The 25,701-nt window shown below is 40.2% G+C and overlaps 1 protein-coding gene and 1 pseudogene across 1 annotated transcript; one reads left to right on the forward strand and one right to left on the reverse strand.

Moving 5' to 3' along the window:
- The first annotated feature begins 4,491 nt into the window (after positions 1 to 4,491).
- LOC127948949 (uncharacterized) lies at positions 4,492 to 7,319 on the forward strand (annotated as a pseudogene).
- A 1,952-nt stretch (positions 7,320 to 9,271) lies between these two features.
- LOC127949684 (carboxypeptidase O) lies at positions 9,272 to 15,777 on the reverse strand. Its single transcript, XM_052547144.1, has 9 exons — positions 15,628 to 15,777; positions 15,308 to 15,368; positions 13,140 to 13,241; positions 12,837 to 12,941; positions 12,288 to 12,404; positions 12,088 to 12,181; positions 10,282 to 10,484; positions 10,097 to 10,181; positions 9,272 to 9,647 (listed from the first exon to the last, which is right to left on the reverse strand). The coding sequence occupies exons 1-9, from the start codon at positions 15,675 to 15,677 to the stop codon at positions 9,373 to 9,375; spliced, it is 1,092 nt and encodes a 363-aa protein (XP_052403104.1). The 5' UTR covers positions 15,678 to 15,777; the 3' UTR covers positions 9,272 to 9,372.
- Positions 15,778 to 25,701: the final 9,924 nt, after the last annotated feature.

The following is a 25,701-nucleotide window of genomic DNA, read 5'->3' on the forward strand; positions in this document are numbered from 1 at the left end:
TTTGCCAGAGTCACAATTTAAGCAAAAATCATTTCTTATCTTAATGAGTGCTGTCTCTGTGCTGTGATGCAGTCGAAAACCAGATTGAAAATTGTCCAGGTATCCATTTGAGTTTAAGTATTTGTTCAGCTGATTAAAAACTACCTTTTCTGTAATTTTGCCTATAAAAGGAAGATTAGATATTGGTCTAAAATTGCTCAAAATAGTGTTATCAAGATTGCTCTTTTTCAGGAGGGGCTTAACAACTGCAGTTTTTAAGTAGTTTGAAAATGTCTTAGAAAGAAGTGAGGTGTTCACCACTTCTAAAAGATCTACTTCTAAGCAGTTAAGCACACTTTTGAAAAAAGATGTGGGAAGTATGTCAAGATAGCAGGTTGACGATTTTAGGTGCTGCACTATGTCTTCCAGAATTTTGCTATCAATTGCTTCAAAAATAGACATAATATCTTTTTGACCTCTGCATTACTTGAGGATGTGCTAATCGCCTTCTTGAAATTGATGATCTTCTCAGAAAAGAAGGAAGCAAACTCATTGTATTTGCTGTCTGAGAGCATTTCACTGGGAATCTGACTTGGGGGGTTTGTCAGTCTCTCAACAGTGGCAAAAAGAGTATGAGTGTTATTTAAGTTACCGTTTATAAGGTTTGAGAAGAAATTCTGTATAGCTGTGGCTAGTTTCACATTAAAAGCATGAAGGCTGTCTTTATAGATGCTATAGTGAATTTCAAGTTTTGTCTTCCACCACATCCACTCTGCTTTTCTGCATTGTCTTTTTATAGTCTGAACTAGGGCTGTCGCGATATACCGGTTTTGACGATAACCGTGATATTTAAAATGAACAGTTCTCTTATGATGACACCACATGTAAATACTTGGTAACAGTACCTGGTTGAGTGCCCAGGTGGCAGTATCGTGCCCTAACTCTGACACCTGTCACACAAGAAGAAGACGCAGCACTCGCAGCTACTCTCAGGAGAGCTGTGTTCATCAGAGTAAGTTGTTATTATTTTACTAGTCATAGACTGGGAAATATTATATAACCTATTAACAGTGGTTTTCTGTGTTCATATACTTAAGTAAAGGGTGTAGGGCTGTGCAGAAAACCAAATGCGATTTTCATGCACATCTCATCAGTAAAGACGTTCCTGTGATTAGAAGTATATCCCCTGCACGTGAGTTCAGATCAGGGTTGCCAGGTTTTCCCAACAAATCCTGCCCAGTTGCTTCTCAAAACTAGTCCAAAACTAGTCCAATCGCCCTTCTGGGGAAGCTTCCAGAAGGTTCCCCGATAAAAAATTGCTTCCCGGGGTTAAAATATACGTTTTTTTTCAGCAGGGTTGCCTTGATAAAATTCGCATTTTAATGGCTAAATATCAAGTTATTTGTATTGGGGTCGCTTTGACCCGCGGACATGAAAAACAACCACAGACTTGGCAACACCGGTTGGCATTTGCTACACCGAGCCGTAATTCACTGACAATCTACACAAAATCGATGTTAACATCGCAGGCGATTCTTTGTCGATTTTGAAAGCGATTTTGTGTTAGTTGTCGGTAGACTACGGCTCTGTGTACTGTAGTAACTGCCGCTCCACCTGAATCAGTGTTGCCAAGTCTGTGATTGTTTTTCATGTTCGTGGTTTGAAGCAACCCCAATACCAATAACGTGATATTTAGCCCCTAAAATGCGAATTTTACCAGGGCAACCCTTCCAAAAAAATTATATTTTAATCCCTGGGAAGCAATTTTTATCGGGGAACCTCTCGGAAACGCGATTAGGATAGTTTTTGACTAGTTTTAAGAAGCAACTGGGCAGGATTTGTTGGGAAAACCTGGCAACCCTGATCTGAACGCACGTGCTGGAGATATACTTCTAATTACAGGAGCGTCTTTACTGATGAGATGCGCATGAAAATCGCATTCGATTTTTTGCACAGTCCTAAAAGGGTGATTATTTTAATAAGTACCGCGTTTTCTTTGCTCGTCTTATTTTTGTATTTGCAATCAATATGGCCTGTGCGTAGTAACACTTCATTTCTTTCTTTGTTCAAATCTATGAACAGTTACATAATTAAAACGGATCTTGAAAACTGAGCGGCCACATTGCTACATTAAACTCTGTAAAATGTTAAGTTGGTCACAGTGCCATGCACTTAATGCCTCATCTGTGGTCATTCTTCAATAAGGTACATTAGTTAACATTAGTTAATTACATTAGTTAACATATATCAGGGGCGTAGATTACGCGGTGGATGTGTCCCCCCCCCACTTTTAATATCATGGAAATTCGTCCCCCGCACTTTTTCCGTCAAATGTGTTCACATAGAGGTTTTCAAGAGCTGGTGTGAATAAATAAAGATTTAAACTCAAAGAGACAGGATAGTCTGCGCATGACCTGATATTTTCTTCGGACCCCAGAAGCGTTAAACACTCCTGCAGTGTGTGTTTCAGTCATCCTCAAAGCCGGAGCTTCCTGTTATGACAGAAAGTCATAACAGGAAACTCCTAATATGGGCAACAGCGTCCAGCTATTGCTGTATGAAAACAGTTGTTTTGACAGAAGAACTGAAACTTATGGAAACACAAAGACATTAATATATACGATTGCGACAATATATGGTTTTTCAATTCATCTCCAGCAGGTGATAAATACAGTATATGAACAAAAGAGTGCTAATTGACATAGATTTATTACAGTATACAAACTGTAAGTCAGTTATTATGTGATAAATACGTGTTTGTAATATATATATAAAAAAATCATTATTATTTGTTATTGTCCAGCAGTTATTTATTAAGCCAATTAAAAGCTAGAAATTAGAGAATAATTAAAGTTGCCTATAGTATCCACCAGTCAAGTCTCTTCTGTTCACTAAGCCTGCATTTATTTGATCCAAAGTACATCAAAACAGTAAACTCAAATATTTTTACTAGACTATTTAAAATAACAGTTTTCTATCCGAATATATTTCAAAATGTAATTTGAGATTTTAAAGCTTGCTAAATAAAAATATTAATTTCTATAATTTATTTTCCAAAAAAAAAAAAAAAAACTTTTTTATTTTTAATGATATACTGTATAATGTTACAAAGGACATACATGCGGATACTTCTTTAAAAACATTACAAATCCTACTGTTCAAAAATTGTTGACTGGTAGGCTATAGATTACAGAAATGTTCTATTGTAATGTTTTATATATATATATATATATATATATATATATATATATATATATATATATATATATATATATATATATATATATATATATATATATATATATATATATATTTCTGTCCCCCTCACTTCTGAAAAGATGGCTACGCCCCTGACATATATAAATAACAAACAATAATGAACAATATTTCCACAGCATTTACTAATCTTAGTTCATGTTAATTTCAGCATTTACTAATGCATTGTTAAAATCACAAGTTGTGTTTGTAAACATTAATGTACAATGAACATGAACATTGAATTACTTGATTTTTATTAATTATTTAAATTGTGTAATAAATGTATTGTTCATTGTTCATTCATGTTCGTTAATACATTAATGTTAACAAATGCCATGTTATTGTAAAGTGTTACCATTAATATTTATTCATCATACTGTTGAACTTGACAGTATTTTCTCTCCTGTTATTTCATAACAGATTTCTCTGTTTGTTTTCTTACTGACTATTATTATAGCAATATCATAAATAACATTCTTAACTTTTGAGTTAAAGGAATCAAGGAGAATATCAACAGAGTCTGCAGAAATGCTTGGTGTTAAAGATATAGCCTCCATAAATAGTACACTTGTGTTCTCGTTAATGCATCTCCTTCTGACAGAAACCGATCTAGATTCAGTTGTAGCAGACATCAAAATATCAAAGAAAATACAGAAGTGATCAGATAGTGCAACGTCCTTAATAACAGTGAATGAAATGTTTAGACCCCTACTGATGATTAAGTCTAGCGTGTGTCCACCTTTGTGTGTGGGTCCATGCACATGCTGAGTCAAGTCAAAAGTGTTTAGAACCATTATCATTTATTTTGTAGTTTTGTTTTCTGCATTATCTATGTGAATATTAAAATCCCCTGCAACAGCAAAACAATCAAACTCTGAGGAAATCATTGATAACATTTCTGTGAACTCTTCAACAAAGGCTGGAGAGTATTTTCGCCATAGGAACACGGTAACAACACGTAAGCACGTGTAGGAACATGTTACATATTGTTTTATGCAAATGATCAATAATTTGGTTCAGACTCATGATTGTATATGAAAGATATGAAAATAAACAAACCTTAATGAGAAAGTTTGGTCTGTTTAAAGAATTTACATATTTAGCTGATTAGGCCTAAATGATAAGAAATTATACATTTTATTAAGATTCAGTCATATTTCCCTTTAGTCCTTGAAAATAAAAGATCATGCATGCTTATGTTTTATTCACTTTTATTAATTATAGTTATTTGTTTGTTATTATGCATTTATTTTTATGCATGTTTTATGCACCAAGATCTCCCAGCTCAGGAAAGAGCTGAAGGTCCTAAACCGTCAGTATAAGAGGGCGAGCGAGGAGGAAAAGCCAGCTCTGCCAGAGCTCAGGGACATCCTGAGGCAGAAACTCATCTCTCTACGGTGGGCTGAGAAGCACAGGAGGAGAGACAGAGAGAGAGCTTGAAAGCGAATGGCCTTTTCATTGCAAACTAAGGCTTTACTAAGAAGTTACTGGGGCAGAAGCGGAGTTGGACCCTGCAATGCCCATAGAAGGAGATCATTCAGCACCTCAGTAATAAATACAGCGACAGCAGGAGAGAAGAGAATCTTCCCACCTGCAGAGAGTTACTCACACCACCACAACTTTCCAGTTTAACATCAAGGAGCCAACCTTGGCAGAGGTCAGGGACATCGTACGAACTGCACGTACCAGCGCAGCTCCGGGCCCAGGTGGAGTGCCATATAAAGTCTATAAGTATTGCTCAAGACTCTTGGAGAGGCTGTGGAGACTCATCAGGGTAGTATGGCAGAGGGGGAAGGTGGCCCAACAATGGCATCACGCAGAGGGTGTTTGGAGGCCAAAGGAGAAGAACGCGAGTGACATCACGCAGTTCCGCACCATCTCTCTGCTCAGTGTGGAAGGCAAAAAAATGTTCAAGATTCTTGCCAACAGGTTATCTGAGTATCTCATGAGGAATTCCTACATTGACACCTCGGTGCAGAAGGGCGGAGTCCCAGGCATGCCAGGCTGTTTGGAACACACAGGATGATCACCCAGTTGGTTCGGGAGGTGAGAGAAAATAGAGGAGACCTAGCAGTCCTCTGGCTAGACCTAGTGGTGACAATAGCTCTGGCGATACACCACATTCCTGAGAAGATCACAGAACTCATAAGGGACTACTACAGTAGTTTCAGCCTGAGATTCACCTCTGGAACAGTAACATCTGCGGGGCACCGCTTAGAGAAGGGCATTATCACAGGCTGCACCATATCAGTGGTATTGTTTGCCCTAGCGATGAGCATGCTGGTCAAGGCTGCTGAGGTGGAATGCAGGGGCCCCCTATCCAGATCCGGAATTCGCCAACCGCCAATCCGAGCCTACATGGATGATCTGACTGTCACATCAACATCAGTGACAGGGTGCAGGTGGCTCCTCCGCGGTCTGGAAAGGATTACGGCATGGGCAAGAATGATGTGGAAGGACAAGGCAGCGGTGGAGGCAGTCCACATGGAGCTGAAGACCTGGCTATCAGTGGTGGACAAGTCCGGTCTTCTGAGGAAGTTCAAAGCATGGATATACCAGCATGGATATACCAGCATGGTATCCTGCCAAGACTCCTGTGACCACTACTGATTTACGAAGTCCCAGTATCACACGTGGAGGGCTTTGAGCGTGATATCAGCTGATACCTGTGTAGATGGCTGGGTCTGCCGAAGAACCTGAGCAGCATTGCTCTGTATGGGCACAACCACAAGTTGCAGATGCCTTTTACTGGCCTGACCGAGGAGTTCAAAGTCACCAGAGCCAGGGAGGTGTTGCTGTACAGAGACTTGGCTGACACCAGAATCTCTTCCGCTGGCATCATGGTCAGAACTGGGAGGAAATGGTGAGTGCAAGAGGCAGTCGACCAGGCAGAGGTGAGACAGAGAGATAGTGTCTTAGTTGGCTCTGTGGCAGTGGGAAGAGCTGGTCTAGGCAGTCGCACAAGACCACACTACGACAAAGCCCAAGAACGAGAGAGACGCCAGATGGTGCAGGGAGAGATTTGTGCTGAGGTGGAGGAGGAGCACCTAAGTAGGACTGTGGCAATGCGCCAACAAGAAGCCTGGGCCAATTGGAATCATGCAGCTGTCAGGAAGATCTTGATGAACCCACAAGCCTTAAGTTCCTGATTCAGTTGGTGTATGATGTCCTCCCAGGTCCATCTATCCTTTACACCTGGGGCCTAGCAGAAACACCAACATGATCTCTGTGCCCAGCTCATGGTTCCCTGGAGCACATCCTGAGTTGCTGCCCTAAAGCACTAGGAGAGGGGAGGTACACGTGGCGCCATAACCAGGTGCTGAAGGTAGTAGCGGATACCATCTGCACCGCAAACCGGGAGTCTAAACATCAAGTCCCAGTGAGACACAACATCTCCTTTGTTAGGGCAGGGGAGAAACCTCGGGGAGAATGTAAGGCCTCAACTGGACTGTTAGCAACGGCCCATGATTGGAAGTTGCATGCGGACCTTGGGAGGCAGTTAAAGTTCCCAGAGCACATAGCAAGGACTTCACTGAGGATAGTTGCTTGAACCAAGTACAGCAGGTAAGCACAGGTTAAAAAACAGTTCATTTCAAGACGCTAATGTCACGTCTGACTGTCACGTGGGTCACCCGCAGAGTAAGACACTCAAAGCTCAAGACGTTCGGATAGACGTTTGGTTTGACGTTCGATCGGTCAATCAGTCGTTCGATCATTACATTTTGGCATGGTGTGTGCGCCATAACAATGTTATATTAATGACCTCATTCGAACGCCATAGGATGGTACCACACAAGCCTAAATGGAGGCACACTTCAGCTTGGTACACCGATACATGAACTAGGACAAATCTTTCACCCATTACTAGCAGCAAACTACATTAACACTAACATTAGTGGCGTGATCTATTGCTAGTATTTCCTGTTACTCAATATTTGTTCAGAGATGAAGACTGCCATCTAGCGGTCGGGAAATAAGCTTGAAACGAAACAATTGCCATGAATATTATATGATTAAAAAAAATTATATTGATATTACGATTTTGAGAAGTGATACAATATCAACAATTTTGCGATACTCACGTATATAGATATTTTCTTACACACCCCATTACACACAGACTGATATATTTAAAATCTTTATTTATTTTAATTTTGATGATTATAACAATTATATCACAATTGACAATTAAGGAAAATCCCAAATTCACTATCTCAGAAAATTTGAATATTGTGAAAAGGTTCAATATTGAACCTGGTGCCAAACTCTAATCAGCTAATTAACTCTAAGCCTTTAAATGGTCTCTCAGTCTAGTTCTGTAGGCTACACAATCATGGGGAAGACTGTTGACTTGACAGTTGTCCAAAAGACGACCATTGACACCTTGCACAAGGAGGGCAAGACACAAAAGGTCATTGCAAAAGAGACTGGCTGTTCACAGAGCTCTGTGTCCAAGCACATCGATAGAGAGGCGAAGGACCGGAAGATGTGGAAGAAAAAAAGTGTACAAGCAATAAGGATAACCGCACCCTGGAGAGGATTTTTAAACAAAACCAACTCAAAAATGTGGGGGAAATTCACAAAGAGTGGACTGCAGCTGAAGGCCACTATCAGAACAACCTGGGCTCTCATAACACCTGAGCAGCGCCATGGACTGATCGACTCCATGCCACACCGCATTGCTGCAGTAATTCGGGCAAAAGGAGCCCCAACTAAGTATTGAGTGCTGTACATGCTCTTACTTTTCATGTTCATACTTTTCAGTTGGCCAAGATTTCTAAAAATCCTTTCTTTGTATCGGTTTTAAGTAATATCCTAATTTTCTGAGATCCTGAATCTTGGATTTTCCTTAGTTGTCAGTTATAATCATCAAAATGAAAAAAGATATACAGTACAGACCAAAAGTTTGGACACACTTTCTCATTCAAATAATTTTCTTTATTTTCATGACTATGAAAATTGTTGATTCACACTGAAGGCATCAAAACTATGAATTAACACATGTGGAATTATATATAGAATTATATACATAACAAAAGTGTAAAACAACTGAAAATATGTCATATTGTAGGTTCTTCAGAGTAGCCACCTTTTGCTTTGATTACTGCTTTGCATACTCTTGGCATTCTCTTGATGAACTTCAAGAGGTAGTCACCTGAAATGTTCTTCCAACAGTCTTGAAGGAGTTCCCTGAGAGATGCTTAGCACTTGTTGGCCCTTTTGCCTTCTGTCTGCGGTCCAGCTCACCCCTAAACCATCTCGATTGGGTTCAGGTCCGGTGACTGTGGAGGCCAGGTCACCTGGCGCAGCACCCCATCACTCTCCTTCTTGGTCAAATAGCCATTGATGCCTTCAGTGTGACTCTACAATTTTCATAGTCATGAAAATAAAGAAAACTCTTTGAATGAGAAGGTGTGTCCAAACTTTTGGTCTGTACTGTATATATATCAGTCTGTGTGTAATGAATTAATATAATATACAGGTTTCACTTTTTGAATGGAATTAGTGAAAGAAAGCAACTTTTTGATGATATTCTAATTATATGACCAGCACCTGCATATATATATATACAGATGTATATAAACCAAACATAAGTGTTGACCCCTAACCTTCGGTTGAAATGAAGAGAGGTATACACTCTTGATTACTCTGGGAATTGTTTATATGAAGAACAGGGCATATCTCTGTTTTCTTTGTCATGCAATTAGTCAGTAATAAATAGAGGAGGGTTTCAGGTCTTAGTGTGTACAGGAGAAGCTTGCCACAAGGGAGATCTTATCCCTCATTTCTCTTATATGTTTAACTTTCTTTGCTGTTGATGACGGGTTGACCTTTCCCACAAGCAGTGTCCCTTGTTCTTTACTTAATATACCATAATTGTTATAATCACATCTGTGGTTGCTGATGTTGACAGCAGTTTATACAGGCTTGCAAACATCTTCAATGATATCTGTGTATATACTGCCATCAGCTGGCCAAATAGAGCTCTGCAATCAATCTTACACATCACAGAAAATCCTGAAAAACACCAATATAATGTTTCATGATATTTCTATAATTTTATTGCATTAGACAGTGAAATATCAAACCAGGTGGTTTTTGTTAGACAGTACTTATTTGAGCACATGGTCCATTTTAATATAGTGGTTTAAAATCATCACATTTGCACTCAAGATCCATAAGACAGTCACAGTTGTCCACAGTCTGACTAACCGCTGCACTTTTGAAATTCTTATCATGGATGTAGTTTATGATGGACATCGCTCCCTGATACGCTTCTTCACATGAGGGCTGGATTTGATTCTGGGGTAGAATGAAGTGGTACTTCTCTTTATCTCGTAACTCTAACCCAAAGGAGTATGGGATCCCTATGAATCTTGCAAAATCACGTGAAGAGCCAGAAGTTGCATCTGCAAAGAATGTTTCAAAATGATTAAATGTCATTCATTTTATATATAAAAGAAACATCTGAATGGGGGGCTTTGTTGTAATTATACCAGTTAAACTGAATATTATAAACATCATTAGGGCGGAGCTTATTTTTTATTTATCTGTCTCTGAAAAATACACCAGAGGTTTTAGACTTTATAATTTTAGAAATGCATTGCTAATTAAAATACTGTCCGATATGAATGTAAAATCTGATCAAATAAATGTAAATTCAAAACTAAAAAAAAACAAATTTTGAGGTGGAACTAAATCGTAAGTCAACTTGTGAACATCCCCTTCTTAAATGAGACCACCTTTTAAATGTGTGTGATGTTGCTCACTGTATCTTCAATATATATATTGTGCATCCCACGTGCAGTCCACGATTGTCTTCAGGTCATGAGTGTGTACAATGGTTTAAAGTACTCACACAGTACATCAGGTGGAGTGCCCACTTTGTAGCTCTTTCCGTGCACTGCTGAGATGGCTTTGGCTGCAGCAAGACCGACTTCCATCTGAAAACACAGACAGATGTGCAGATTTCATTCAAAACTGACAGTATGTTTGAAAGCTTCCAATCCTAACCCATCCCAAAGAATTTGCTCTTATTCTTACCAGTTCATCATAATTGGGTGCTGAGATGTTGGGGACTCCATAGGGGACGAGGATCATCTGACTGGGCGAGTGGATGGTGAGGTAACAGAGCATTTCATTTTGATGTGCTCCTAAAAAGTCAGTGACAGCTTTGGTCTCTGGCTCAGACACAGCAGTGGGTCCATTATAGACATCAGAACAGCAGTTCCTGGAGATCCCCACCACTAGTGAACGAAAACAGATGGACCTTTTATTAGCTCCTTTAGCTTTGATTGCATGTCTGCGCTTGACAACTGCTACAGTATATCATGCTTGACTCTGCAGAAACACAGGAAATGTGAATATGAGTTTTGTCTGGGTTATCCTTCTAGTTTTTTATTTGCTTGCTACTGCAACATCCCTGCCAGCTTAAAGGGTTAGTTCACCTAATAATAAAAATTATGTCATTAATAACTCACCCATAATCTTGTGTTCATTATCTGGCTCGGGTCGGTATTCATCTTCAGTTCTCTCTTCATAGCAGTTCAGTCAGTGTACTGTTTGAGTAAATGAATTACTCCGGGATATTGGTTTGTTTGAACTCAGAGGGAGTGCCAGCCACATTAAAAAAGTGCTTAAGTCACTTGTGGATTAATGCTTATTGGAGACGTGAACCATTTAAAACGATTCAGTTCCATTTGGTGAACTGGTTCAAGAAGATCTGGTTACATCGAATGATTCGTTCGCGAACCGGATATCACTAAACTCCAGTATTTTGAAATCTCACAACAGACCCGGAAGAGAAGACAATGCTGAATAAAGTCGTAGTTTTTGCTATTTTTGGACCAAAATGTATTTACAACGCTTCAAAAAATCCTAACTGATCCTCTGATGTCACAGGGACTACTTTGATGATGTTTTTCTTACCTTTCTGGACAGTGTACCGTACACACAGCTTCAATGTAGGGACTGAGAGCTCTCGGACTAAATCTAAAATATCTTAAACTGTGTTCCGAAAGATAAACGGAGGTCTCACGGGTTTGGAACGACATGAGGGTGAGTTATTAATGACATAATTTTGATTATTGGATGAACTAACCCTTTAAACACACCTGCAATCTATGGACTGAAGTGCAAGAAGAACATTCTAAACGAAGCTATTTCTCTAAGTTTACGTCTTTGGCGATTCACGCAGGTATTCGTTACTCTGCAGCGGTGACGACCCTAACAGGCTACAATAGTCTGAATTTAAGCACTTATTATAAGTGTACCGTAGTGATTAGGGATAAGACAAAAAGATGGTTTGGAAGATGAATTCATGATGTACTTGCTCATATAAATTTTTTATATTTTGAATACAGAAAAAGTTAAAAAGTGTTGCTTTAAGGCATCTGTTAAGTCATGCTTATAACCCTTATAATATATATATATATATATATATATATATATATATATATATATATATATATATATATATATATATATATATATATATATATATATATATTACATTTGAATTTATTTACATATTATATTGTATTATGCGTCTATAATGGTTTAGAAACATATAAAAGGTAGAAATATTGATAAATGTAATACATCTGCGTTGCAGGATTATTTACTTGTTTATTTATGTAATACAGCTACGTTACAATTATTTAACCCCCATTCAACCATTTTTAATTCATTTATGTTTATGGCAAAAAATTGTAAGCCTTTAAGAAAATACTGTAAGCCTTTGCAAACTTTATAACAAAGCTGAACTACACATACTTTACCCGTGAATGTGCTGAAATTGAGAAACTAACAATGAAATTGCTCTCTAATGAAAAGAAAAATTTAACTTACTGCCCCAGTAAGCAGGAAAGTTGCGATTAAGATCAGTGCCAAAACATCTACAGTTTTCAGTCCCTGCTGTTCTGGACTTCCTCCACAGTCGAGTCTTTAAAACATATGACATATGTTGACATATAAAATGTGCAAATATATTTTACCTTTATCAAATGTACAGTATGTTACATAGAATACTTAAAAGGAATGAAACTCACTGTGTTATCCCTCCAGGAATAAATATATCCATCAATGTTTAGCACTGGGGTGATATAGAAGTCCAGGTTTTTAAACAACGTGTTCACATTCGAGTCAGTTTTGTAGGAGCCCAGGATCTTTCCCAGCATAACACACAGTTCAGTTCATTTTAGATTAAATTCATTTAATTCAGATTAAACATAACATTTTATATTTAAAGAAACATAAACGCCTATAAAACAAAAAACATTATTATCAAATTGAATTGGCATAAAATATGGATCAACAAGCTACAATAGAAGTTTTACATTCATTATAATAGCAGTATCAGTATTTGTGAGCTCTGTGCATACAGTATATATTCAAAATAGCAGAGCAAAAAATAAATCTAATATAAAAAAATAAAAATAAAAACATGAGTGGCATTGCATTTACAGACATATGCAGTACATTAAAAACACTGGCCTCTCTTGTAATAAAATGGATGTGATATTTCTAGGAGTAACACTTCAGGTGTATGTCGTCATGACTATCTACATCATATTAAGTTTGATGCAATTAGGTCTCACCTCTTTAACAAAATACTGGCAGAAAGCTGGAGCGATCCATTCCCTGGCATGAATCCCACAGTCCATCCAAACAGCTTTCTTGGGTGTGGTGTTTTTGAAGCCAATCTGCATATCAGATGCAAACAAACAAACAAGTTGCTAATATCATGGAATGAATTTCTTGAATTATTATCTTGAATTATTATAACTGCCACATGGTACCACCACAGGACTTTTAGTAATCTACATTTCAGAATTATAATTTAAGTTAAAACAACTTAGACTTATATGTTGATAACAAGTATTGCACTAAACAGGTAGTACCTTTAGTAATGTAATGTTCCTCTTCTCATAAGTTTGTCCATATACCATGCTGGACACAACGTCTGGATTTTCCCTTTCCATCTGATTCATCCAAGTGGAGATCTGTTTGGAAAGATTTACCAGGTCAATAAAAGAATCAATCAATCAATATGAATTGCTAGTACAGGATAACGTCTCTAGGTTACGTATGTAACCCTAGTTCCTCGAGGGAACGAGACGCTTTGTCGCATCGTCAATGCGCTTTGGGGAACGTGCCAAGCGTGCGCGACTCTGAATATCGTGTGAAATCAGTCCAATGGAAGAGTGTGACGTCACCGGCGGGGTGACGTAAGCGACCAGGAAGCTATAAAAGCATGTGCCACGCAGCTGGCGTCAGCTTCGAGTACCGACCCCCAGAGGGTGCTGAGGCGAGACGGGCACTGTGTACTGTGGTGTGTACAACTCTACCCCAGCAGAGGCTGCCCTCTGAAACCCTGGGCTTTTGGCGTCAGGGTTTCTGGCCGAGGACTTCTTAGCTTCGATAACTGCCCTGAGATCTTGTTTGTGCTTATAAGTCCTCGGCCGAGAGCTGTTTTTGGGCCTCGATGTACGAGGAGCTAGGGTGCGGCTGGGGCAGATGCCCCAGGGAAGCGACAATGGAGGAACTTATGGAATGCGCCGCTTGTTTGCGGGCCTCCTGAAACCTGTCGACGACAGAATTGACTGCGTCGCCGAGCAGGCCAGTCAGCTGAATCGGGGCGTCCATGAGGCAGACCCCGTCCCGCTCTTTCATGTCAGACAGGGTCAACCATAAGTGCCTCTCCACGGCCACCATAGCTGCCATGGACCACCCAATCGCTCGAGCGGTCTCCTTGGTGGCGCGGAGGGAGAGATCAGCGGTCCTTCTCAGCGCCGAAATATCGTGGGACTTGATCTCCTCTCCCTCATCTAGCTCCTTAAGCAGGTCGGCTTGGTACGCCTGTAACACCGCCATGGTGTGCAGACACGCACCAGCCTGACCTGCAGCCCCATACCCTTTGCCCACCAAAGCCGATGTTGTTCTGAGTGGCTTTGAGGGCAATGCCTGGGCCTTTAGAGACAATGCCGTGCCAGGGGACAGATAGCTCATGAGCGTCTGTTCCACCCGGGGCATCGCTCTATAACCCTGCTCTCCCATCCCCACTACATTTCCATAGTAGTCTGATGAGGGGATGTAGAGTCGGGCCGGAAATGGACGTTTCCACGACCTGCCGATCTCTTCGTGCAGGTCGGGAAAAAATGGCAGGCCCCGGCTGGGAGGTGGCTGATTCGCGCGCAGGAAGCATTCGTCAAGCTTGCTTCTCTGCGGTTCAGCTGTTTCTCTGCTGGCCAATCAATGCTTAATTTGGCCACCGCGCGAGTAACCACCTCCAAGAGCTCCTCATACTGCGGCGAGTCGGGTGGCAAATCCCTGTCGATCGACTCCACGTCAACCTCCTCGGAGGAAGAGAGGCGGAGCGTCGATCCCTCTCCCTGAGTGGAAGGAACAGCTGAGCGTGCTTCTGACTCTAGGGATTGGGTGCCGGATCTGGCAGAAGTGGAAGGAGATAGGGACTGGCCCGTCTCCATTCCTTCCACCAGATCCACTTGCAAACCCCACGAGTGCAGCCGCCATTCTGCCTCAGCATAAGCGGGACCATCACCACGGGGAACGCTGGCGAAGGGCCCCTCCTCGAAGAGGGCCCTCTGGGAATGAAGCAGCCGCACCGACATACGCTCACTTTGCGGGCAGTCGGCCCCCTCGAGAGCCGACTCAGCGTGCTTCAAACCCAGGCAAACCACGCACAGGCTGTTTGTATCCCCACCCTTTATATATCTCGGGCAGGGAGGAACACACAACTTATAATGCGATTTGGAATCGCCATCAGAATGTTTAAGTTTCGCCTTGCTTTTTGGCATGTCTAGGAGCTCTAACTGGACAGACAACAGTAAATAAGACTCACAAGACAAACAGTTTGACATTCACACAAAGAGCGCTTGCTGAAAGACGCGAAGCTGACGCCAGCTGCGTGGCACGTGCTTTTATAGCTTCCTGGTCGCTTTCACGCTCTTCCATTGGACTGATTTCACACGATATTCAGAGTCGCGCACGCTGGGCGTGTTCCCCAAAGCGCATTGACGCAGCTCGAGTTCCTGAAGAGGAACCTCACCTCATCCATGGGGTGGTACTTTGTATAGTCATACGATCTGTGTTCCAGTCCACTAGCCAATCTGTGTGGAATTAAAACACTTAACTGAATCAAATGAGGAAAAAATCTCTTGGATGTAATGGTTAAAAAGACTGATCTTATGTCCCAATGTCAGATATCCTATTTAATAAAATAAGTTTCACTCTTCACTCTTTTTTCATGAATGCTAAGCTATAATTATCTCAGCTTTCCAAAAAAACTAAACAAAAAAAAAAACGTAATGCTTAGTTCTGTCCTAATTCAACCTCCATCAAGACAATGTCATAACCCTGAAATTTTACCTGTCCAGCACAACCAAGACCACCAAAACAGATATTACGGAGCCCTTCATGTTTGTTTGTTATCCAGTCATGGTGAACCTGACAATGAACCTAGTACAGCCTGATAGTGACTTATGAAGCAGCTCTCACAGAGAAACCAACTCAACTGATAACGGTGTATTTGTCATAAATCTGGTCTAACACACTGAGCTGTTATAAACTGGATCTTCCTGTAATCAGGGAATGGAAACAATAAATTAGGGCAATGCAATTAATTGCATTTGATTGTCATGCGCATCTTGTCAGTAAAGTCGGTGTTACAAGATCCTTGGTTTCCGAGGTTTTTGGTTTCGGGGGGCAAAACATACATGAATATTCATCAGTTTCCCCGTACATACACATGGACTGGACTCGGGTGGAACTGAGAATTTCAGTTTACACTCTTTGTATCTCAGCAGGTTTAATGGAACATTAAAAAAAAGAAAGAAAGGTAAATATATTTACAGCATTGCACAAACTTATGCTAAATTACATTTATTCAACATTTACGTACAAGGCCTTCAACTTTAACACCTTTAAATCTTTAAACCTGACCTTCACTTAAACAATTCTGCTTTATTTATGGCTTTGAAATAGCTTGCAGAGTAACAAAGAGCGGTTATTTTGATAAAGGCCAATATCTTAAAAGTCTCTTGAAATTCAGAATCAAGTAAATTGAAAGTACATTCCAGAGATATTTTTGAATGTACATTGGCTTGTAAAAATAAAATATTGTGCAAACAGAGCTTCAGACAAATTGCACTTAAAAATGACCTACAGTACCTACCTCTTTCTTTTAGTTAAATGCACAATTTTGCAACTTTCCAATGAAGTCAATGTTTCATTGTCATCAGACTGAAGAGTAAATGTGTGTTTTTAAGTTCAAGGACAGTAGCTTGTTTGTGTATGATGAAATCTCATCCTGTGCTTTTAGCATAGGCGATCATCCCTTGCAGTCAGAGTTACACAAACATTCAATGAAGGGACAAAATGTGTCTCGTTCCAGGAATACAGTCGATGCTTTTGTACTCTATGAACATAAATTGTCACAAAAACTATCTCCATAAAAATTCAGCTCTGAAAATCCTCATAATGTGAGACTGCAAAACACAAATACTTACAACTCTCCACTTGAGGATATATTGTGTAATGTGGGCAGACGAGGGAGCGTTCCATTGAACTTGATGGGAATTTGGCTGATTTCCAGCTTCTGTGATGATGACCCGAACAGGAGCTTTTGAGGAGGAGAATAAACATTAATGATTGTTAACTGATTAAATAGTTTCATATTGTATAGGGCATGTTTTATGCAACTGTATTTAATAGAGCATATGAAAAATAATGGGTGATAAGCCCGGAAAGGAAATCAAAGAAAGGAGAAAAGTCTTTGAAAACAGTCTGTTTCGTATAAAAAAAAAAAAAGTTTGGATAAGACAGTTGAATCTGCTGTATGGCCATGTCTTAAAATGGAGCAAAATTACCCCATTTTGTCAAGTGAGGGGTGTTAAATAGTCTGGAATGATGATTGCAGGGCTGCGGTGTTAAAAATCACACCCGGCCTGTGATGGGGTGAGAGGACTCAAATGCGAAAGTGGCTTCGGACAGTGTAGACAGGAGAACCCTCAATCCGAACGGCGGAGAAAGACGAACGAGGGGATGAGCAGTTAACTGGCTTTATGCAAGAAACGTGAAATACAGGGTGAATGCGACGAAGATTAGGTGGTATATATAGTTTGACGGCAACAGGGCAACATAATGATCTTGACTATGCGGAAAGGTCCGATAAAACGGGGTGCTAGTTTGCGCGACTCAGAATGGAGCGGAGTATTGGTAGTGGAAAGCCACACTCTCTGACCAAAAATTTAGAAAGGGCTCTTGACACGAGATCTATTGGCCACGACGCTCATGCGCTTTCTCGAGCGACAAAGGACAGATCTTACCCTCCTCCAGGTTCGTTTGCAACGACTGATAAACGTATGAACGGATGGGCAGTTAGTATCGGTCTCTTGAGACGAAAATAGAGGGGGTTGGTAACCCAGGCAACACTGAAAGGGTGAGAGGCCTGAGGCAGAAGATGGAAGAGAGTTATGAGCATATTCTGCCATTCTTCATATTAAGCTAGACTGCGGAGAATGCGGGCTACAATTTGATTGGCTCGTTCTGCCTGACCATTAGTCTGAGGGTGAAAACCCGAAGAGAGGCTGGCGGTGGCCCCAATAAGACGGCAGAACTCTCTCCAAAACTGTGAGGTTGAATTGCAGACCCCTCTCTAACAACTGTGGCCACTCGCCTAATGCAAGGCAGATGGCGAGCAGTTCACGATTACGACATCATAATTATGAAAGAACGGCTCCCACCCCCACCTCGGAGGCATCAACCGTGACGATAAACTTTCTCATGCTATCCGGATTGATAAGAATGGGCGCGGTAGTAAATAGAGTCTTAAGACGATGAAATGCCACTTGAGCAGACCCTGACCACTTGAAACTGGACTTAACAGAGGTTAAGGCAGTAAGCGGGGTGGCCGCCTGGCTAAAGTTGCGTATAAAGCGACGATAAAAATTAGCAAAGCCAAGAAAGCATTGTAACGGAATGAGCCAGTCGGCCACTGCCTGGACCTTAGCTGGGTCTATACTGATCCCCTCAGCGGAGTTGACCAAGCCCAGAAACGTAACCGATGGCACATGAAACAAGCATTTCTCTGCCTTGACAAAAAGACGATTCTCAAGCAACCGTTGGAGGATGCGGCGAACGTGTTGAACATGAATCTGGAGAGACGGCGAGAAAACCAATATGTCATCAAGATAGACAAAGACGAATAAGTTGAGCATATCCCAAAGAATGTTATTGATAAGAGACTGAAAGACGGCGGGGGTGTTAACCAATCCGAAAGAAAGAATCCTGTATTCAAAGTGTCCCAGGGGTGTGTTAAAAGCGGTCTTCCATTAGCCCCCCTCTTTGATATGCACGAGATGATAAGCGTTACGGAGGTCGAGTTTGGTAAAAACCCTTCCCCCCTGTAGGACTTCGAAGGCCGAGGACATCAGTGGTAAGGGATAGCGATTCTTAATGTTGATGTCATTCAGCCCCTGATTATCAATGCAGGTGCGCAGAAAGCCATCCTTCTTCTTGACAAAAAAAACCCAGCGCCGGCCGGGGAAGGGGATGGAACGATGGTGCTGGCTCTAAGGGATTCGGACAAATAATTCTCTAATGAGCCTTCCCTGTGGGGGCGTGGTTCCCGGGCGAAGATTGATACCGCAATCGTACGGGCGGTGAGGGGTAAAAGAAATCTCTGGTACACCAGACAAATCTCCTGCCTCCTCCTGCAACACAGAAACAGAAGACACAGGGGAAACAGCAGAGACTAAACACTCAACATGACATGACACTTTCCAAGACAAGATATATCCCTTAGCCCAATCAATGTGAGGGTTACGGAGCTTAAGCCAAGAATGGCCCAGAACAACCGGTTGGAAGGAGAATGAAAAATAAAAAAGAATATTGTCTCTCTGTGGTTACCGGTGTTACGGTTTAACTGGTTACCGTGTTATCTGGTGACCAACTTCCTGTTTAGGTCTCCGCTGCAGATGTGCTGGAACGACGGCAGCAGATTCGCCGATTCTGAAAGCACAAACTGACGTGATATTAAGTGCCTAATAAACGCAGACTTGCTCATTGCATGATTTTGATATTCTTGCAGAGATAACAAGTTATAGGTATGATCGCCCGTAGCGGCTGAAGTAAGTAGGATAACCAAAAAAATAAAATAAAATAAATCTGTGTTGGCACGGGTTTCGAACATGCGCTAAAAGAAAACGCGCCGCGAGACGACACTCACGAACCACCGAGCCATCGATCTTTACGTAAGCAGCTCCAGATCTCTGGATTCAACACAGGACTCTCGGCGTCACATCGTGAAACGGGCTGAATCAAGGAACTGTGACCGTGTTAACTTGTGACCTCTGTTTGCAAGCCAAAATCCAATTTTACTGTTGCTATAAGTTAACATTTCCAGCCAAAGCGCTTCTAATGCTGCTAAATGATTTGATACGATCTGAAAATTACTCATCGTCAAAAATTACGAATCCCATTAATGTAAACATGCATAACAACAGCCCAACGTTTAAGTAGCTTAGTTCCATTGGTTCATTGGCAAAACACATTCTTACAGTGGCAGGCTGCCCACATACACTTCTTGGCTATGAACTGCAAAACTAGATGTACAGAAAGCATCATTTCACTTTGAGGAACAATATTTAATAATAATAGGTTGCACTACTTTGCTGTAAAGTGTAATTTACTTTGTTTAAATAACTTTGCAACATATTTTTCTGTTTGAGTGGTTGTGATTGTATGCATCTGAATTGAAATCAACTAGACACAAAGCACAATTGACTACATATAATTATCATTAAAGACTTACATGCAAAGACCATCAAAGTTTTGATTGAACCCGAATGGCCATTTCCGTTACAACCATTAAAGCTCGTGAAAATGTTCTGTGATGTTTTTATTCAGGTTTTTCAGCAGCATTTAGATAATATAATAGATAATATTTCACATAATCTTTATTAAACAAAATAGATGATAAACAAGTTAACACAGGCACATTGTCTTTAAAGTGCAACATGCATTCTTCACAGATTAATATCACATGTGACCTATGGTTTCACTGGAACTGTGTTGGTCAGCCTCCTATTGAGGAAGATTTGATTTGTCCTGCTTGTGTTTAAGTATGTGTGTGGTAAAGCAGTGAAAAGTCCTCTAGAAGTGTTATATGAATTTGTTTTTTACCTTTGTTTATATAGTGCTTTATACAATACTGATTGTGTCAAAGCAGCTTTACAGAGTCAACAGGAAAATGGAGAACAACAGTCATTTTTCAGCTAAAGTCAGTTCATTGATTTAGTGATGGCATCGTCAAACCAATGAGCTTAGTGATTATGAACCAGTGAAATGAACCACTTCTGTGTACACTGTCTTTTGTAGCATGATTGATTTGAGCATTAACATTTCTTTGATTCATTTTGTTTTCTTTGTATTTTTGACAAATGTCTAGTACACCAAGATAAATTCCTTGTACCTATAAATCCATTGTATCTTACAATAAAAGGGATTGTGATGGTGAAAAATAACTTGTGGAGCATTGATTGAAAGATTTTGGAAATTTGTCATATACATATTTTGACATTGTGGCTGAGAGGTTGCATGGGAACAATGTCCCAACAGATATGGATCCATTTCGAAATCCTGATTTTTACTAGTGTTTTTGACACTCTTTAAAAGTTGTGGCTATTTAGTAACACTTTAAATGTTGTCTTGGATAGATGACAGGTGATATATATCTTTTTTTATGTTGTAAAATAAGAAGTGTATGTGGGCAGCCTGCCACTGTAAGAATGTGTTTTGCCAATGAACCAATGGAACTAAGCTACTTAAACGTTGGGCTGTTGTTATGCATGTTTACATTAATGGGATTCGTAATTTTTGACGATGAGTAATTTTCAGATCGTATCAAATCATTTAGCAGCATTAGAAGCGCTTTGGCTGGAAATGTTAACTTATAGCAACAGTAAAATTGGATTTTGGCTTGCAAACAGAGGTCACAAGTTAACACGGTCACAGTTCCTTGATTCAGCCCGTTTCACGATGTGACGCCGAGAGTCCTGTGTTGAATCCAGAGATCTGGAGCTGCTTACGTAAAGATCGATGGCTCGGTGGTTCGTGAGTGTCGTCTCGCGGCGCGTTTTCTTTTAGCGCGTGTTCGAAACCCGTGCCAACACAGATTTATTTTATTTTATTTTTTTGGTTATCCTACTTACTTCAGCCGCTACGGGCGATCATACCTATAACTTGTTATCTCTGCAAGAATATCAAAATCATGCAATGAGCAAGTCTGCGTTTATTAGGCACTTAATATCACGTCAGTTTGTGCTTTCAGAATCGGCGAATCTGCTGCCGTCGTTCCAGCACATCTGCAGCGGAGACCTAAACAGGAAGTTGGTCACCAGATAACACGGTAACCAGTTAAACCGTAACACCGGAAATGGTAAGAGTCAATGGAATAGTCTCCTTCTGTACTCTAGGTAGGGAGCTGCCATCAAGGGCAAAAAGAGGAGTGGAGTCTCTTAAGTGTGTGAGAGGAATACCTTGCTGAAGCGCCCACTCCTCATCCTCATCCAGTGGTCCTATTGCCATTTGCAGGAATACATCGATCCCGTTAAGAAACAACCAATCAGAGCTGCGGTCCGTAGCTTTGTTTGTGTTCAAAATGTAGAAAAATTTATATAATAAGCGAGCACACCATGAATCCATTTTCCAAAAACAATGTTTTTAGCTTTTCCTGAATCACTAGGGTGCACCTATAATATTTTTTTATATTCAGACTATTTTAGATTGCTTCGGGGATACCGCGGCGGAGTAACCCAGTACCTTTGTGATTCTTCATAGACATAAACAGAGAGAAGTAGTTCCGGCTACAATGTTCTTCCGCAAGACACAAGCAGTTCTGTTTATTTACCGCTAGAGCGTCAAAAGTAACCGACTGCAGCTTTAAGTAGTGAGATCTCTTACCGGTAGACTGCAGAGGCTCACAGGACAGTTCTCCAATGCCGTTACCATAGCAGGAACATCTATAAGGGATGCTTTGGATGACCTTGTTCAATGTCTCGCCAATCTGATAAAAAACCTTGGTCTCTTGGTCCTGGCACTGGTCTAAAGAAAAAGATTAAATGTTTTTTTTTTTTTGTAAACAAAGTCAAAGTAAGCCTTTCTTTCATTAAAAAAGAAAGGGAATTTATGATTGCATAAACTCCATCCAAATACTTACAACAAACACATCTATTCTGAATGCACATAATGATCCATGTTCATTCTGATCTCATTCTCCCTGGTACTCAGCCAGGAACTTTGTCTGGTCTGGACCAGAGCCAGGATTAAAACCCTGACTAGAACAGACCCCATAGATCCAGTCAGTGGAGCCACAAATCAGTACCCCATTATGTGGCCTTAAAAACTCCAGCTCCCTTAATAGCTTTTAAATACATCTCGAGAACTCATTTGCAGGCCACTAAGTGTCATGATCTGGGCACATAAATGACCAGTTAAGGCCAATATAGCTATTAATGTCTATAAAACGTGACTTCAGCTGAATGTATTAAAAAGAACCAATAATTTAAACATATAACAATGCATAGTGACAAAGTGAGTACATGAAAACTATATTGTGACTGTATAAAAGTGACTTTTATGCAAAAATGTGCTGAAATCTTTCAGTTTTTACAGTGCACACACATAAAGTATGTATTTTAAAAATATTTCCATGTATTTCCAAGTATATATTTTTATTCATATACTTGATATTATAAAAAATATATTTTAAATGTAGAAATGTAACATTTTTCTTAAATATATAAAAGCATGTGTGTGTGTGTGTGTGTGTGTGTGTGTATTTATATATACATAATAAATATACACAGTACACACACACATATATTATGTAAACTAAAGGTTTTATTTTGGATGCATTGATCGCAATTAATCACTTGACAGCACAATTATTAATGTATCTCCACTGTCAGGAACTATTTCTTCTACTATCCTTTGAGGAAATGAGGGCCTTTCGCACCGCTTTAGTTCCAGAACTAAATGTACAGTACAAAATAACTGGGACAATTTAGCGCAAACTATTTCCTAGTACCATTTAAAGGGTTGCATTCGCACAGACAGTGTGTACTAGGATGTGACGTATGCTGAAAGTTAACAAAGAAGAACAATGTTAACAGCAGGAGGATGGAGGATGCTGTGATCGGAGCTGTGTTTTTGTTGTGTCTCGCGGGTTTCACAATAATGGACATGGAATGTCAACGTATACGTAAAGCGATTGAAAGAACAGAGAGGAGGACTAAGAATCTCCAATGACAACTGGCAGTGCAACATTTGCTACAAGGGCCTCCACTTCACCGTCCGTACATTTATCGCTGCTCCCCATACTTAAGAAATAAGTTGAAACAATGTTTACAGTACGTTACACTGTGTTTTAAATCATGGTGGGTGAGGGCATTTTCAAACACTTCTGGCCAATCAGTCTTTACTTATGTCACGAGTAGTACCAGTTGTGCTGGTTAGACCCTGCTCCGGAGTAGGCTAATTTCGTTATCGAAAAAGGCAGTCCAGTACTAAAATCGTATCTAGTTCCAGCAGTGCGAAAATGTCAAAAGTGGGTAGTTCCAAAATTAGTTCTTGTACTATGAAAAGGTTCTGGCAATGCGAAAGGCCCTATAACTTCATATTGTAGTGAACAATGCCAGTACTACTGTAGGGGAACTGCTTAATACAACTCTGTAATTTCTACAAGAAGAAAAACTGACCGAAAACAATTAAACATGCTCACCAGCCATGGGACAGAATCCGTATTTCCGATCTGAATCATAGTCAGTAGTGGTACCACACCACTTCATGCTGTCACGGCGGCCGTCAGATGTGCAGTCTGTGTAGTTGCGTCCATTATACTTGAAGGGAAACTGGCACAGAGCACCATTAGAGTTTCCTCCACGAGTCGTCACAAGCTCTGAAAGACCAAAAAAAGGAACAATCAGACAAACCAAAAGTGAAATCTTGAATCATCACATTAATCTGCACCCTACTGAAATTCTATTGTATGCTGGTTTCAACCAAGGCTTTGCCCACTTGGTCAACCAGTTTTACCAAGAAGACCATATAGTGTGACTAAGCTGGTCGAAACCAACAAAAACTATGTAGTTTGCTGATTTAATTCAAAGTCTTCAGGATTTATAAAGAAAGAGGCTCTGAGATGCAATTACGGTTCTTTCGGGTACAGAATGAGTACAAGCCGTCACTATCATAGTCAGATGTAGCACTACACCATAACTGCCCATCTGTTCGGCCCTCAGAGATGCAAGAGTAGTGGGTGTTCCCACTAAAAACAAATGGGAACACACATGGCTGCCCACCGGAGTTGCCACCGTAAACAAAGGACTGTCCATCTGCATAAATCAAGGAGAGGACAACTTTAATAATGGCACTGGGGTGTTTCGAATATTAAAAACATCTAAACTTGTATACTCATTTGGGAGATAACTCAATCAAGCAACAAACACATGACAGGGCTTTTAAATAAATGAATACATACATTCATAAAGAATGTGCATAACATTTCAAAGGAATTTATGATTCAGTGCAATTTTAAAATTGTTAAAAAAAAATATGCTCTGTAACTGCTTGCAAAACTTGACTAGCCTATTTATACAGATTTACAGGAGTAGCCATTAGTTTGCAAAATGTTTGCAAAGACAAATGTACAGCACGAGAAAACACTGACCAAACAACAAAATTGCTCATTATTGTGCCCTCAAAGTAAATCATAAATGTTAACTTAAACATAATCTCAGAAGCTCAGAATAAAAAGATCTGAATGATAAAAACGCTCACCTGCAGGTTTGGATTTACACTTGACCCCTGAAGCCCCCTCACAAGTGCAGATGAGAGTGCTGTCCATTTACTGATGCTCCCATTCATTCTATCAAATTAAAATTAATAAAGTAAAAACCGTTGTCATTGCAGCCAGCTAAAGTAAAAAAAAATAATAATAATACAAAAAAAAAAAAAAAAAACACTTTGAAAAAAACACACCTGATGTACTGTGTGAGTACTTTAAACCAATACACTCTCATGACCTGAAGACAATCAGGTCTAGAAAAATGCAGTGGACTGCCATTTTTAAATCACACAAAGAGCCAAATTGTTTAAATAAACTCCTGATTTTAAATCACTTCACTCATGCAATACTGTGCATTATTATAGGGATGCACAATATATATATTGAAGATGCAGTGAGCGACATCACACACATTTAAAAGGCAGTCTCATTTAAGAAGGGGATGTTCTCAAGTTGACTTACGCTTCAGTTTTGTTCCAACTCAAAACTTGTGACTGCATTTTCTTCACCTTTGTAAAACTCCCAAATTCTTTCCTTCAGCTAAAACTGAATTTTTCCTCAAACTGCCAAAAACACAGTCAATACAGTTACATGTC

Source organism: Carassius gibelio, chromosome B1, assembly GCF_023724105.1.
Source record: "Carassius gibelio isolate Cgi1373 ecotype wild population from Czech Republic chromosome B1, carGib1.2-hapl.c, whole genome shotgun sequence".
NCBI lineage: Eukaryota > Metazoa > Chordata > Actinopteri > Cypriniformes > Cyprinidae > Carassius > Carassius gibelio.

What these genes read in the sequence shown, in the direction of transcription:
- LOC127949684 (XM_052547144.1), bottom strand. Translation starts at nt 15,677, where the DNA reads ATGAAGGGCTCCGTAATATCTGTTTTGGTGGTCTTGGTTGTGCTGGAC. An exon ending in GGAACATTACATTACTAAAG is followed by an intron (nt 12,942 to 13,139) that starts GTACTACCTGTT and finishes TCTGATATGCAG; the next exon opens with ATTGGCTTCAAAAACACCAC. An exon ending in ATTCCTGGAGGGATAACACA is followed by an intron (nt 12,182 to 12,287) that starts GTGAGTTTCATT and finishes TATGTTTTAAAG; the next exon opens with ACTCGACTGTGGAGGAAGTC.